General features: G+C 44.1%; 1 protein-coding gene across 1 annotated transcript in view; it reads left to right on the forward strand.

Moving 5' to 3' along the window:
* The window catches only part of LOC129851595 (kinesin heavy chain-like), a 153956-nt gene that overhangs the window by 105960 nt on the left and 32909 nt on the right, over positions 1–15087 (forward strand). The window contains exons 10-15 of the mRNA XM_055918205.1: positions 517–665; positions 2256–2425; positions 8073–8305; positions 8572–8640; positions 13127–13333; positions 13929–14075. Coding sequence (XP_055774180.1) covers positions 517–665; positions 2256–2425; positions 8073–8305; positions 8572–8640; positions 13127–13333; positions 13929–14075 — 975 coding nt within the window. The remainder of the gene's footprint in view (positions 1–516; positions 666–2255; positions 2426–8072; positions 8306–8571; positions 8641–13126; positions 13334–13928; positions 14076–15087) is intronic.

Consider the following 15087-nt stretch of genomic DNA (forward strand, 5'->3'; position numbering starts at 1 on the left):
CCCCCCTCTGTCTCTCTCTCTCTCCCTCTCTCTCCCTTCAATCTCTCTCTCTCTCCCCTCACACTCTCTCCCTCATCTCCCCATTCCCCTCTCTCTCCCTCTTTCTCCCTCTCTCTCTCTCCCTTCAATCTCTCTCTCTCCCTTCAATCTCTCTCTCTCTCCCCTCACTCTCTCTCCCTCATCTCCCCATTCCCCTCTCTCTCCCTCTTTCTCCCCCTCTCTCTATCTCTCTCTCTCTCTCTCCCCCCACTCTCTCTCTCTCTCTCTCTCTCTCTCCCCATTATACCTCTCTCCCCCACTCTCTCTCTCTCTCTGTCTCTGTCTCTCTCTCTCTCTCTCTCTCTCTCTCTCTCTCTCTCTCTCTCTCTCTCCCCCCCTCTCTCTCCCCTCTCTCTCTCTCTCTCTCTCCTCTCTCTCTCTCTCTCTCTCTCCTCTCTCTCTCTCTCTCTCTCTCTCTCTCTCTCTCTCTCCTCTCTCTCCCTCCCCTCTCCCCCTCCATCCCTCTCCCCCCTGTAGAAGACCCATGTCCCGTACCGTGACAGTAAGATGACCCGTATCCTGCAGGACTCTCTAGGGGGAAACTGTAGGACCACCATGTTCATCTGTTGCTCTCCGTCCAGCTACAACGACCAGGAGACCAAGTCCACACTCATGTTCGGACAACGGTAAAACACACACACACACACACACACACACACACACACACACACACACACACACACACACACACACACACACACTGCATTATTCTCTTCATTGAGCTGACACAGTCCTCTGAAATGTGTTCTGATATAAAGACTTTCTCTCAACTGGAATTGAATCATCATCAAACCACAATTAAGTTTATACCCTGACTGTTCACAGTCACCCATTCCTACTCTGAGGAGCCTCCACCGGTTCTCCCGTTCCTCCTCTGAGGAGCCTCCACTGGTCCTCCCGTTCCTCCTCTGAGGAGCCTCTACCGGTCCTCCCGTTCCTCCTCTGAGGAGCCTCCACCGGTCCTCCCGTTCCTCCTCTGAGGAGCCTCCTCTGGTCAAACACCTACCTCCTCTGAGGAGCCTCCACTGGTCCTCCCGTTCCTCCTCTGAGGAGCCTCCACCGGTCCTCCCATTCCTCCTCTGAGGAGCCTCCACCGGTCCTCCCGTTCCTCATCTGAGGAGCCTCCTCTGGTCAAACACCTTCCTCCTCTGAGGAGCCTCCACTGGTCCTCCCGTTCCTCCTCTGAGGAGCCTCCACCGGGTCTCCCATTCCTCCTCTGAGGAGCCTCCACCGGTCCTCCCATTCCTCCTCTGAGGAGCCTCCACCGGTCCTCCCGTTCCTCCTCTGAGGAGCCTCTACCGGTCCTCCCATTCCTCCTCTGAGGAGCCTCCACCGGTCCTCCCCTTCCTCCTCTGAGGAGCCTCCACCGGTCCTTCCATTCCTCCTCTGAGGAGCCTCCACTGGTCCTCCCATTCCTCCTCTGAGGAGCCTCCACCAGTCCTCCCATTCCTCCTCTGAGGAGCCTCCTCTGGTCAAACACCTTCCTCCTCTGAGGAGCCTCCACCGGTCCTCCCATTCCTCCTCTGAGGAGCCTCCACCGGTCCTCCCATTCCTCCTCTGAGGAGCCTCCACCGGTCCTCCCATTCCTCCTCTGAGGAGCGTCCACCGGTCCTCCCATTCCTCCTCTGAGGAGCCTCCACCGGTCCTCCCGTTCCTCCTCTGAGGAGCCTCCACCGGTCCTCCCATTCCTCCTCTGAGGAGCCTCCACCGGTCCTCCCATTCCTCCTCTGAGGAGCCTCCTCTGGTCAAACACCTTCCTCCTCTGAGGAGCCTCCACTGGTCCTCCCATTCCTCCTCTGAGGAGCCTCCTCTGGTCAAACACCTTCCTCCTCTGAGGAGCCTCCTCTGGTCAAACACCTTCCTCCTCTGAGGAGCCTCCACTGGTCCTCCCGTTCCTCCTCTGAGGTCCTCCCGTTCCTCCTCCACTGGCACAAACACCTTCCTCCTTTGAGGAGCCTCCACTGGCACAAACATCCCTGTGGAGTCAGTCTAAATGAAACAATTAGTAATTTACAAGACCCAAAACCATTCTGTGACTTTATTAAACCGTGGGGGGGGAAAACTATTAATAATACTGTTGATTTTGAACGAGTTTTATTCATTTTAAAAACTGCTGGCTGCGCAACGAATTTCCCTGTGGGGACCAATGAAGTTTGAATCAAATATAATTGTTATTGCTATGTGGAATTGATTGAATTATGTCTCTCCTCTCCCAGAGCTAAGACCATCAGGAACAAGGCCTCAGTGAACCTGGAGCTGACAGCAGAACAGTGGAAGAAGAAGTACGGGAAGGAGAAGGAGAAGAACAGGTTGATGAAGGAGACGGTCCAGAGACTGGAGGCTGAGCTGAACCAATGGAGGAACGGGGAGGCCGCCCACGGAACAGGCACGTCAAGTAGCACACATACACACACACTCATACACAGACTCGAGCATGCACTCACACACACACACTCATACACAGACTCGAGCATGCACTAGGTCTACATAGCATTCACACTGATATAGGGGCTAGGTCTACATAGCATTCACACTGATATAGGGGCTAGGTCTACATAGCATTCACACAGATATAGGGGCTAGGTCTACATAGCATTCAGACTTATATAGGGGTTAGGTCTACATAGCATTCACACTGATATAGGGGCTAGGTCTACATAGCATTCATACTGATATAGGGGCTAGGTCTACATAGCATTTACACTGATATAGGGGCTAGGTCTACATAGCATTCACACTTATATAGGGGCTAGGTCTACATAGCATTCACACTTATATAGGGGTTAGGTCTACATAGCATTCACACTGACATAGGGGCTAGGTCTACATAGCATTCATACTGATATATGGGCTAGGTCTACATAGCATTCACACTGATATATGGGCTAGGTCTACATAGCATTCACACTGATATAGGGGCTAGGTCTACATAGCATTCACACTGATATAGGGGGCTAGGTCTACTTAGCATTCACACTGATATAGGGGCTAGGTCTACATAGCATTCATACTGATATAGGGGCTAGGTCTACATAGCATTCATACTGATATAGGGGCTAGGTCTACATAGCATTCATACTGATATAGGGGATAGGTCTACATAGCATTCATACTGATATAGGGGCTAGGTCTACATAGCATTCACACTGATATAGGGGCTAGGTCTACATAGCATTTACACTGATATAGGGGGCTAGGTCTACATAGCATTCACACTGATATAGGGGGCTAGGTCTACATAGCATTCATACTGATATAGGGGGCTAGGTCTACATAGCATTTACACTGAAATAGGGGCTAGGTCTACATAGCATTCACACTGATATAGGGGCTAGGTCTACATAGCATTCATACTGATATAGGGGGCTAGGTCTACATAGCATTCATACTGATATAGGGGGCTAGGTCTACATAGCATTTACACTGAAATAGGGGCTAGGTCTACATAGCATTCATACTGATATAGGGGCTAGGTCTACATAGAATTCATACTGATATAGGGGCTAGGTCTACATAGCATTCATACTGATATAGGGGGCTAGGTCTACATAGCATTCATACTGATATAGGGGGCTAGGTCTACATAGCATTCATACTGATATAGGGGGCTAGGTCTACATAACATTCACACTGATGTAGGGGGCTAGGTCTACATAGCATTCACACTGATATAGGGGGCTAGGTCTACATAGCATTCACACTTATATAGGGGCTAGGTCTACATAGCATTCATACTGATATAGGGGCTAGGTCTACATAGCATTTACACTGATATAGGGGCTAGGTCTACATAGCATTCACACTGATATAGGGGCTAGGTCTACATAGCATTCACACAGATATAGGGGCTAGGTCTACATAGCATTCACACTGATATAGGGGGCTAGGTCTACATAGCATTCACACTGATATAGGGGCTAGGTCTACATAGCTTTCATACTGATATAGGGGGCTAGGTCTACATAGCATTCATACTGATATAGGGGCTAGGTCTACATAGCATTCACACTTATATAGGGGCTAGGTCTACATAGCATTCACACTGATATATGGGCTAGGTCTACATAGCATTCACACTGATATAGGGGCTAGGTCTACATAGCATTCATACTGATATAGGGGCTAGGTCTACATAGCATTCACACTGATATAGGGGCTAGGTCTACATAGCATTCATACTGATATAGGGGCTAGGACTACATAGCATTCATACTGATATAGGAGCTAGGTCTACATAGTAGGTCTACATAGCATTCATACTGATATAGTGGGCTAGGTCTACATAGCATTCATACTGATTTAGGGGCTAGGTCTACATAACATTCATACTGATATAGGGGCTAGGTCTACATAGCATTCATACAGATTTAGGGGCTAGGTCTACATAGCATTCATACTGATATAGTGGCTAGGTCTACATAGCATTCATACTGATATAGGGGCTAGGTTTACGTAGCATTCACACTGATATAGGGGCTAGGTCTACATAGCATTCATACTGATATAGGGGCTAGGTCTACATAGCATTTACACTGATATAGGGGCTAGGTCTACATAGCATTCACACTGATATAGGGGCTAGGTCTACATAGCATTCACACTGATATAGGGGGCTAGGTCTACATAGCATTCACACTGATATAGGGGGCTAGGTCTACATAGCATTCACACTGATATAGGGGCTAGGTCTACATAGCATTCATACTGATATAGGGGCTAGGACTACATAGCATTCACACTGATTTAGGGGCTAGGTCTACATAGTAGGTCTACATAGCAGTCATACTGATATAGTGGGCTAGGTCTACATAGCATTCATACTGATTTAGGGGCTAGGTCTACATAGCATTCATACTGATATAGGGGCTAGGTCTACATAGCATTCATACAGATTTAGGGGCTAGGTCTACATAGCAGTCATACTGATATAGGGGCTAGGTCTACATAGCATTCATACTGATATAGGGGCTAGGTTTACATAGCATTCACACTGATATAGGGGCTAGGTCTACATAGCATTCATACTGATATAGGGGCTAGGACTACATAGCATTCACACTGATATAGGAGCTAGGTCTACATAGTAGGTCTTCATAGCATTCATACTGATATAGTGGGCTAGGTCTACATAGCATTCATACTGATTTAGGGGCTAGGTCTACATAACATTCATACTGATATAGGGGCTAGGTCTACATAGCATTCATACTGATATAGGGGCTTGTTCTACATAGCATTCATACAGATTTAGGGGCTAGGTCTACATAGCAGTCATACTGATATAGGGGCTAGGTCTACATAGCATTCACACTGATATAGGGGCTAGGTCTACATAGCATTCATACTGATATAGGGGCTAGGTCTACATAGCATTTACACTGATATAGGGGCTAGGTCTATATAGCATTCACACTTATGTAGGGGCTAGGTCTACATAGAATTCACACTGATATAGGGGCTAGGTCTACATAGCATTCATACTGATATAGGGGCTAGGTCTACATAGCATTCATACTGATATAGGGGCTAGGTCTACATAGCATTCATACTGATATAGGGGCTAGGACTACATAGCATTCATACTGATATAGGAGCTAGGTCTACATAGTAGGTCTACATAGCATTCATACTGATATAGTGGGCTAGGTCTACATAGCATTCATACTGATTTAGGGGCTAGGTCTACATAACATTCATACTGATATAGGGGCTAGGTCTACATAGCATTCATACAGATTTAGGGGCTAGGTCTACATAGCATTCATACTGATATAGTGGCTAGGTCTACATAGCATTCATACTGATATAGGGGCTAGGTTTACGTAGCATTCACACTGATATAGGGGCTAGGTCTACATAGCATTCATACTGATATAGGGGCTAGGTCTACATAGCATTTACACTGATATAGGGGCTAGGTCTACATAGCATTCACACTGATATAGGGGCTAGGTCTACATAGCATTCACACTGATATAGGGGGCTAGGTCTACATAGCATTCACACTGATATAGGGGGCTAGGTCTACATAGCATTCACACTGATATAGGGGCTAGGTCTACATAGCATTCATACTGATATAGGGGCTAGGACTACATAGCATTCACACTGATTTAGGGGCTAGGTCTACATAGTAGGTCTACATAGCAGTCATACTGATATAGTGGGCTAGGTCTACATAGCATTCATACTGATTTAGGGGCTAGGTCTACATAGCATTCATACTGATATAGGGGCTAGGTCTACATAGCATTCATACAGATTTAGGGGCTAGGTCTACATAGCAGTCATACTGATATAGGGGCTAGGTCTACATAGCATTCATACTGATATAGGGGCTAGGTTTACATAGCATTCACACTGATATAGGGGCTAGGTCTACATAGCATTCATACTGATATAGGGGCTAGGACTACATAGCATTCACACTGATATAGGAGCTAGGTCTACATAGTAGGTCTTCATAGCATTCATACTGATATAGTGGGCTAGGTCTACATAGCATTCATACTGATTTAGGGGCTAGGTCTACATAACATTCATACTGATATAGGGGCTAGGTCTACATAGCATTCATACTGATATAGGGGCTTGGTCTACATAGCATTCATACAGATTTAGGGGCTAGGTCTACATAGCAGTCATACTGATATAGGGGCTAGGTCTACATAGCATTCACACTGATATAGGGGCTAGGTCTACATAGCATTCATACTGATATAGGGGCTAGGTCTACATAGCATTTACACTGATATAGGGGCTAGGTCTATATAGCATTCACACTTATATAGGGGCTAGGTCTACATAGAATTCACACTGATATAGGGGCTAGGTCTACATAGCATTCATACTGATATAGGGGCTAGGTCTACATATCATTCATACTGATATAGGGGCTAGGTCTACATAGCATTTACACTGATATAAAACCTGAGAAGAGAGCAACTTGTTCTTAACGAAACGAAACAAAACAACTTGTTTTAATATGCTCTGTCTAAATACACTTACAGGCAGCGTCATTGCTCCCCGTGGGCATATAAGAATAAAATGGGAATGTCAGCTCACCGTTTTGCTTCTCTTAGACTTGATCTTTTATTAAAGCTTTTGGTGATTAAGATTTGGCTTGGTTTCTAATCAAATGAAGCGAAATGGGGGGGGGGGGGGGGGACCTTTAGTTTGTTATGTTTCTAAATAGGAAGTATACAGGCAACAAAAGATACAGTTTAAGTATACAGGCAACAAAAGACACAGTCTAAGTACACAGGCAGCAAAAGACACAGTCTAAGTATACAGGCAACAAAAGCACATCTCTTGTGTTCCACAACTGAAAAGGCTACGTTTCCTCTGTCAGAATTCACGCCATAATCAACTGCATTACCTCCTAAACCAGCTTTTGGTTGGTCTTAAATATCCCTACCTGTGCTGCCTGAAATTAGCACTTTGGATCCCGTTGTTAAGGAAACACCTCAGATATTTCCAACCCTCCCATCTAAGCGCAAGCGAGCTGATGCACAGGGGGAAAAAATGGGTAAATTACCAATCATTGCGCAACAGTTTGAAAATAGCACAGCGCTGGCTTTAACAGGTCAAAATGGACAACGAACGTGCGTTTGACACTTGCGCTGCCATAACGCTAGCCGAAAATAGAGTTTTATGCATTCTTATATTTTAGTAATCCCCAGAGCAGACCTGTCAGTAATCCACAGAGCAGACCTAATAGCATTCATTACTCTCAATGGGCTAGTCTGTGAGGAGAACACACACATTAATGTTATAGACACACACACACACACACACACACACACACACACACACACACACACACACACACACACACACACACACACACACACACACACACACACATATACACACACACACACACACATATACACACACACACACACACACACGCACACACACACACACACACACACACACACACACACACATCCCACACACACACATCCCACACACAGTATATTCTCCCCCAATGTGGTCTGTCCTCCTCATGATCCATTGACCCCCACCAGGTGAAGATGTTCCTGAGCTGGATCTGTTGAGTCCCGGGGCTGTGCCGGTCGAGTGTCTGATACCCAGAGAAGATAGCCTGGGTCGACTTCCCAGAGAATATAGTTCCTCTTCCAGTCTGAGTCGACTTCCCAGTGAAGACAGTTCCTCTTCCATAGTGATCAGGATTTCAGAGGAGGAGAGACAGAAGTACGAGGAGGAAATACGCAAACTCTACAAACAGCTGGATGACAAGGTCAGGGTTCAGACACACAAGGAAACGTGCTCGTGAAGTTTGTGTTTGATGTGACATAAATGGAGGGTGTTTGTCTCTGATGGAGATGCATGATGAACAATTTTACCCATAAGGCTCTGTACAACATAACTGTTTTGTGTGTGTGTGTGTGTGTGTGTGTGTGTGTGTGTGTGTGTGTGTGTGTGTGTGTGTGTGTGTGTGTGTGTGTGTGTGTGTGTGTGTGTGTGTGTGTGTGTGTGTGTGTGTGTGTGTGTGTGTCTACACAGGACGATGAGATCAACCAGCAGAGTCAGCTGGTAGAGAAGCTTAAGGAACAGATGCTGGACCAGGAAGAGGTAGAAGACATTATCTTTATTTCCTCATCTATCTTCCTCTATCTCTCTGCAGTATCTTCCTCTATCTCTCTGCAGTATCTTCCTCTATCTCTCTATCTTCCTCTAACTCTCTGCAGTATCTTCCTCTATCTCGCTATCTTCCTCTATCTCTTTGCAGTATCTTCCTCTATCTCTCTACAGTATCTTCCTCTATCTCTCTACCTTCCTCTATCTCTCTACAGTATCTTCCTCTATCTCTCTACCTTCCTCTATCTCTCTACAGTATCTTCCTCTATCTCTCTACAGTATCTTCCTCTATCTCTCTATCTCCCTCTATCTCTCTACAGTATCTTCCTCTATCTTCCTCAAGCCCCCCAGAGGAAAAGGTACAGTAGAAGACTTTCTTTATTTCCTCTTTTACCCAATCTATCTTACTCTATCTATATATCTCCCTCTCTCTCTCTATCTTACTCTATCTATATATCTCCCTCTCTCTATATATATATTTCTCTCTCTATCTTCCTCCCCCTCTCTCTCTCTCCCCCTCTCTCTATCTCCCTTTATATATATATACTCTGTGAGTGTAATGTTTACTGTTCATTTTTATATATATATATATATATATATATATATATATATATATAAAAATGAACAGTAAACATTACACTTTTTTTACTGTTCATTTTTATATATATATATATATATATATATATATATATATATATATATATAAAAATGAACAGTAAACATTACACTCACAGAAGTTCCAAAAGAATAAAGACATTACAATTGTCATAGTATGTATATATACAGTGTTGTAACAATGTACAAATGGTTAAAGTACAAAAGGGAACATAAATAAGCATAAATATGGATTGTATTTACAATGGTGTTTGTTTGTTCAGTGGTTGACCTTTACTTGTGGCAACAGGTCACAAATCATGCTACTGAGATGGCACACTGTGGTATTTCTCCCAGTATATATGGGGGTTTATCAAAATCGGGTTTGTTTTCGAATTCTTTGTGGGTCTGTGTAATCTGAGGGAAATATGTGTCTCTAATATGGTCATACATTAGGCATTAGGTTAGGAAGTGCAGCTCAGTTTCCATCTCATTTTGTGGGCAGTGTGCACATAGCCTGCTTCTCTTGAACGGCGACCTTTCTCAATAGCAAGGCTATGCTCACTGAGTCTGTACATAGTCAAAGCTTTTCTTAAGTTTGAGTCAGTCACAGTGGTCAGGTATTCTGCCACTCTGTACTCTCTGTTTAGGGCCAAATAGCATTCTAGTTTGCTTTCATTTTTTGTTAATTCTTTCCAATGTGTCAAGTAATTATCTTTTTGTTTTTTCATGATTTGGTTGGGTCTAATTGTGTTGCTGTCCTGGGGCTCTGTGGGGTCTGTTTGTGTTTGTGAACAGAGCCCCAGGATCAGCTTGCTTAGGGGACTCTTCTCCAAGTTCATCTCTCTGAAGGTGATGGCTTTGTTATGGAAGGTTTGGGAATCGCTTCCTTTGAGGTGGTTGTAGAATTTAACGTCTCTTTTCTAGATTTTGATCATTTGAGGGTATCGGCCTAATTCTGCTCTGCGTGCATTATTTGGTGTTCTACGTTGTACACAGACGATATTTCTAGCAGAATTCTGCATGCAGAGTCTCAATTTTGTGTTTGTCCCATTTTGTGAATTCTTGGTTGGTGAGCGGAACCCAGACCTCAACCATAAAGGACAATGGGTTCTATAACTGATTCAAGTATTTTTTTGCCAGATCCTAATTGGTATTTCAAATTTTATGTTCATTTTGATGGCATAGAATGTCCTTCTTGCCTTGTCTCTGAGATCGTTCACAGCTTTGTGGAAGTTACTTGTGGCGCTGATGTTTAGGCCACGGTGTGTATAGTTTTTTTGTGTGCTCTAGGGCAACGGTGTCTAGATGGAATTTGTATTTGTGGTCCTGGCAACTGGACCTTTTTTGGAACATCATTATTTTGGTCATACTGAGATTTACTGTCAGAGCCCAGGTCTGGCAGAATATGTGCAGAAGATCTAGGTGCTGCTGTAGGACCTCCTTAGTTGGGGACAGACCAACCAAGGTCTCTCTCTCTCTCTCTCTCTCTCTCTCTCTCTCTCTCTCTCTCTCTCTCTCTCTCTCTCTCTCTCTGGCCATTTTATGACGGTTGTAAATACCTGCAGGAACGCTCTCTGTTCCACTCTGCAGAATTGGAAGTTAAGAATCCCTTTGTTACAACAGAGAGAGATTTTGTAGTACTGTGACATCCAAGATTGGATAAGGAAACAATATTTCTGTAATCCAAACATTTGGAATGGTCTGTGGGTACTTTTTTTAACCTTTATTTAACTAGGCAAGTCAGTAAGAACAAATTCTTATTTTCAATGACGGTCTAGGAACAGTGGGTTAACTGTCTTTTTCAGGGGTAGAACGACAGATTTGTACTTTGTCAGCTCGGGGATTCAAACTTGCAACCTTTCGGTTACTAGTCCAACGCTCTAACCACTAGGCTACCCTGCAGCCCCATTTAAAGAACAATCCTGTGGAATTCATTACGATTTTTTGATGTCATTAAAGACTGTAGAAAAACATAACTGTATCTCTGAAAACATTTCCCAGTTGTCAGGTTTACTTCTAAATGTTGAGGAATTTATAGGATTAAATATGAAACTATTTGTGAGAAGATGAAATGTGATGTTAGCCTTCTAAATTAGTAAAAAAAAATCATATTAAAGTTATACCCAGTAAGTGACCACGCCCACGTGAGCACAGATATTATGTAGTCGTACATAAAACTCCTCGTGAAGAATTAACATATTAGACCAAGCAGGTGGACGGTGTTGAACCGGACGTCATGAATGATTAGATTCTAGCAGACCAGAAAAAACATGGAGCGTGGCTGCACGTTGAAATTATAGGAATTTAAATCTCTAGAGACCAGTACATTGTCGGGTTTCTACGGGCGTATAAATTGGTTCTAGCTCTACATTAGACCAGCGTGACCGACAGTGTTAGATCTGAAAGGTATGAAATGGTTAGAAACTCTGAAACTCTGAAACTCTCCCTCGAAGAAGAAGACTAAACAGGAACATTCAGCTGTTTAAGTACTCTAGTCTAGTAAACTCTACAGAGAACCACCGGGTGGTACTCTGAAAGATCCATTTTAACGAACACTTCCTCTGGAAGAACCGGTTTAACAGACACTCCGAGACAGAGAAGGTACAGCTACAAAGGACAAAGTGACCTCTGGTAGACAACCAGAGATTTACAAGACCAGAGACTTTCTGTTGAATTATTCCCCGTAGATGGATCGAGTGTTTTCAACAGAGACAGCAAAGACATACACATGTAAATATGTACATTGCAATTCTTTCGAATGAGCAGCCGTTCATGTGCAAAGTATTTGCATTTCCATGAGCATAGTTATCAGCTGTACGATAGTGGAATTCCTTTGTCTCTCCCTTTCTTTCTCGAGTCCGCCATTTTGTGTAACAAGCCGTCATAACGGTTTAGTCCACTAGGGACTTTTCATTGCGTAGTAATCAATGTGTAAGCTATCCTGTTTGTGTGTTTATGTAATTCTGTTTGATTATTTAGTTAGTTAGTAAATAAATAATTAAACCAATGTGTATATCGCTGATGCATAATTTATGAGGGGGTTCGTGCAGATATCCAATAATTTTTTGCAACATTCATAATGAGACTGGTAGGTAAATAAGAATGAATGAATTGACTGTGACTGATGTAAGAGATGTTTTTATATCTTTAGAGTTTAGTCGGGAGATAGTAACTCATTAAATCACTTTGTGGTGCCCCAGATTACTACTTAATTAATTGTTATATGATTCATTTAATTGCGTAATAATTAAACGTGGTATGTCATTATTTTATAAAATAACAAACACATTAATGATATTCACAACCCGACACTCTCCCAGGTTGTAATGAATACTCTGGGAGAAAAAGGAGTAGATTCACACGCAGTGTGCGGCAGATGTTTATAAGCCTTTGCAAAAGCCACGAATCGTGGTCGCAGGCAATGGTCAAACACAGGTAGGCAGTCAAAAACAAACAATACCTCAAAACCATACAAACAGAAAGATCTGAACTAAATAGGGAGCTGATGAGACCAGGTGAGAAACAAAAACAGGTGAAATCAATAAACAAAAATGAAAGACAGGGCTACGTCCCAGAACACAAAGAAACAGGGCTACGTTCCAGAACACAAAGAAGCAGGGCTACGTTCCAGAACACAAAGAAACAGGGCTACGTTCCAGAACACAAAGAAGCAGGGCTACGTTCCAGAACACAAAGAAACAGGGCTACGTTCCAGAACACAAGAGACAGGGATACGTTCAAGAACACAAAGAAAAAGAACACAAGAAAAAAAAAACTACACAGCTCCTTGCCTTGTCCCGTGGGGACAGTGAGAAGGTGTCTGGGGAGCTGGGTTTTATCTGACGGTGCTGTCTGTTTCTCTGTTTCTCTGTTTCTCTCCCAGCTCCTTGCCTTGTCCCGTGGGGACAGTGAGAAGGTGTCTGGGGACCTTGGCAGGCTGCAGATGGAGAGTGAGGTTGCCAAGGCGGAGGTCAGGGAGGTTCTGCAGGCCTTGGAGGAGCTGGCTGTTAACTACGATCAGAAGAGCCAGGAGGTAGAGGACAAGAGTCTGCAGAACAAACTACTAGCTGAGGAACTGGCCAAGAAAATGGTAGGCTATACCTCTAAAGTCCATCCATCCATCCATCTGTTCATCAATCCATCCGTTCATCCATCCGTTCGTTCGTCCGTCCGTCCGTCCGTCCATCCATCCAGCCATCCATCTATTGGTCATTCTATGGTAGCTGTCTGTGCTCCCCCTGTGCTCCCCCTGTGCTCCCCCTGTGCTCCCCCTGTGCTCCCTCTCTGCTCCCTCTCTGCTCCCTCTGTGCTCCCTCTGTGCTCCCTCTCTGCTCCCTCTCTGCTCCCTCTCTGCTCTCTCTGTGCTCCCTCTCTTCTCCCTCTCTGCTCCCTCTCTGCTCCCTCTCTGCTCTCTCTGTGCTCCCTCTCTGCTCCCTCTCTGCTCCCTCTCTGCTCCCTCTCTGCTCTCTCTCTGCTCCCTCTCTGCTCTCTCTGTGCTCCCTCTCTGCTCTCTCTGTGCTCCCTCTCTGCTCCCTTTGTGCTCCCTCTCTGCTCCCTCTCTGCTCCCTCTGTGCTCCCTCTGTGCTCCCTCCCTCCCCTCCTTTAGTTCTTTGGTGGGTGTCTGTATGTGGGGGTTTGGGAGAAATGAAAAATACTAATAATGTCTTCTTCTTCTTTCCCCCCAGGCCCACCTGATGCGTATTGAGGCGGAGTTGTGTCGTCTACAGGAAGTGAGTGGTCATCAGAGGAAACGCATCGCTGAGGTTCTCAACGGCCTGATGAGGGATCTTTCTGAGTTCAGCGCCATCGTGGGCAACAAGGACATCAAACTGGTCAGTACCGTACTTTAGCTGTAAACAGATGACTTCTGACTTCAATTAACTGTTAGTACTTGACCGTTGATTCTTGAAACGTAATACTTTACTTTTACTTTAACAACAAGAACGTCAAACTGGTACGTCTGCTGTCACCAAGGTTACGGCATGTACGCCCATAATCAAAAAGAGTAGCACTGCTGATCTATGATGCTGATGTAGGAGAGCTGTATTCTGGGAAACCCTCTCCTAGAAGACTGGAGGTGGAGGATAGTTCCCCTGTCCATGTCTCTATTTCATTATGATCTGAAAGTCAAAACAGATCAGACTCTTATTCAACACATGACTTCATCTTTTTCTAGTTAGAAAAACATTACTTTGAAGGTTCGTTTTCAAAGGCCGTCAGCGGAAGAACATCAAACCAGATGTCAGAGAGAGAGAGAGCAGAGTTCTCTGTCAATAACAACACTGTTATCATATTTAGATTGTTATTGATGTGTTTGCACTCTCCGTCGCGCTTCGTTTCGTCATCTGCTACATAATAGACGTGTTTTTACAAATGTTTTACCTATCCCTCCCCCTTTTCTCTCCCTCTCTCTGCCTCTCTCTCAGTTCAATAATTCAATGTCAATTTAAGGGCTTTATTGGCATAGGAAACATATGTTAACATTGCCAAAGCAAGTGAAGGAGATAATATACAAAAGTGAAATAAACTATTAAAATCTACAGTAAACATTACCTAACAAAAGTTCCAAAAGAATAAAGAAATTTCAAATGTCATATTATTTCTGTATACGGTGGTGTAACGATGTGCAAATAGCTAAAGTGCAAAAGGGAAATTAAATAAGCATAAATATGGGTTGTATTTACAATGGTGTTTGTTCTTCAGTGGTTGATGTTTTCTTGTGGAAACAGGTCACAAATGTTACTGCTGTGATTGTGGACTGTGGTATTTCACCCAATAGATATGGGAGTTTATCAAAATTGGGTTTGTTTTTTAATTCTTTGTGTGTCTTGTGTAATCTGAGGG

Source organism: Salvelinus fontinalis, chromosome 3 (assembly GCF_029448725.1).
Source record: "Salvelinus fontinalis isolate EN_2023a chromosome 3, ASM2944872v1, whole genome shotgun sequence".
NCBI lineage: Eukaryota > Metazoa > Chordata > Actinopteri > Salmoniformes > Salmonidae > Salvelinus > Salvelinus fontinalis.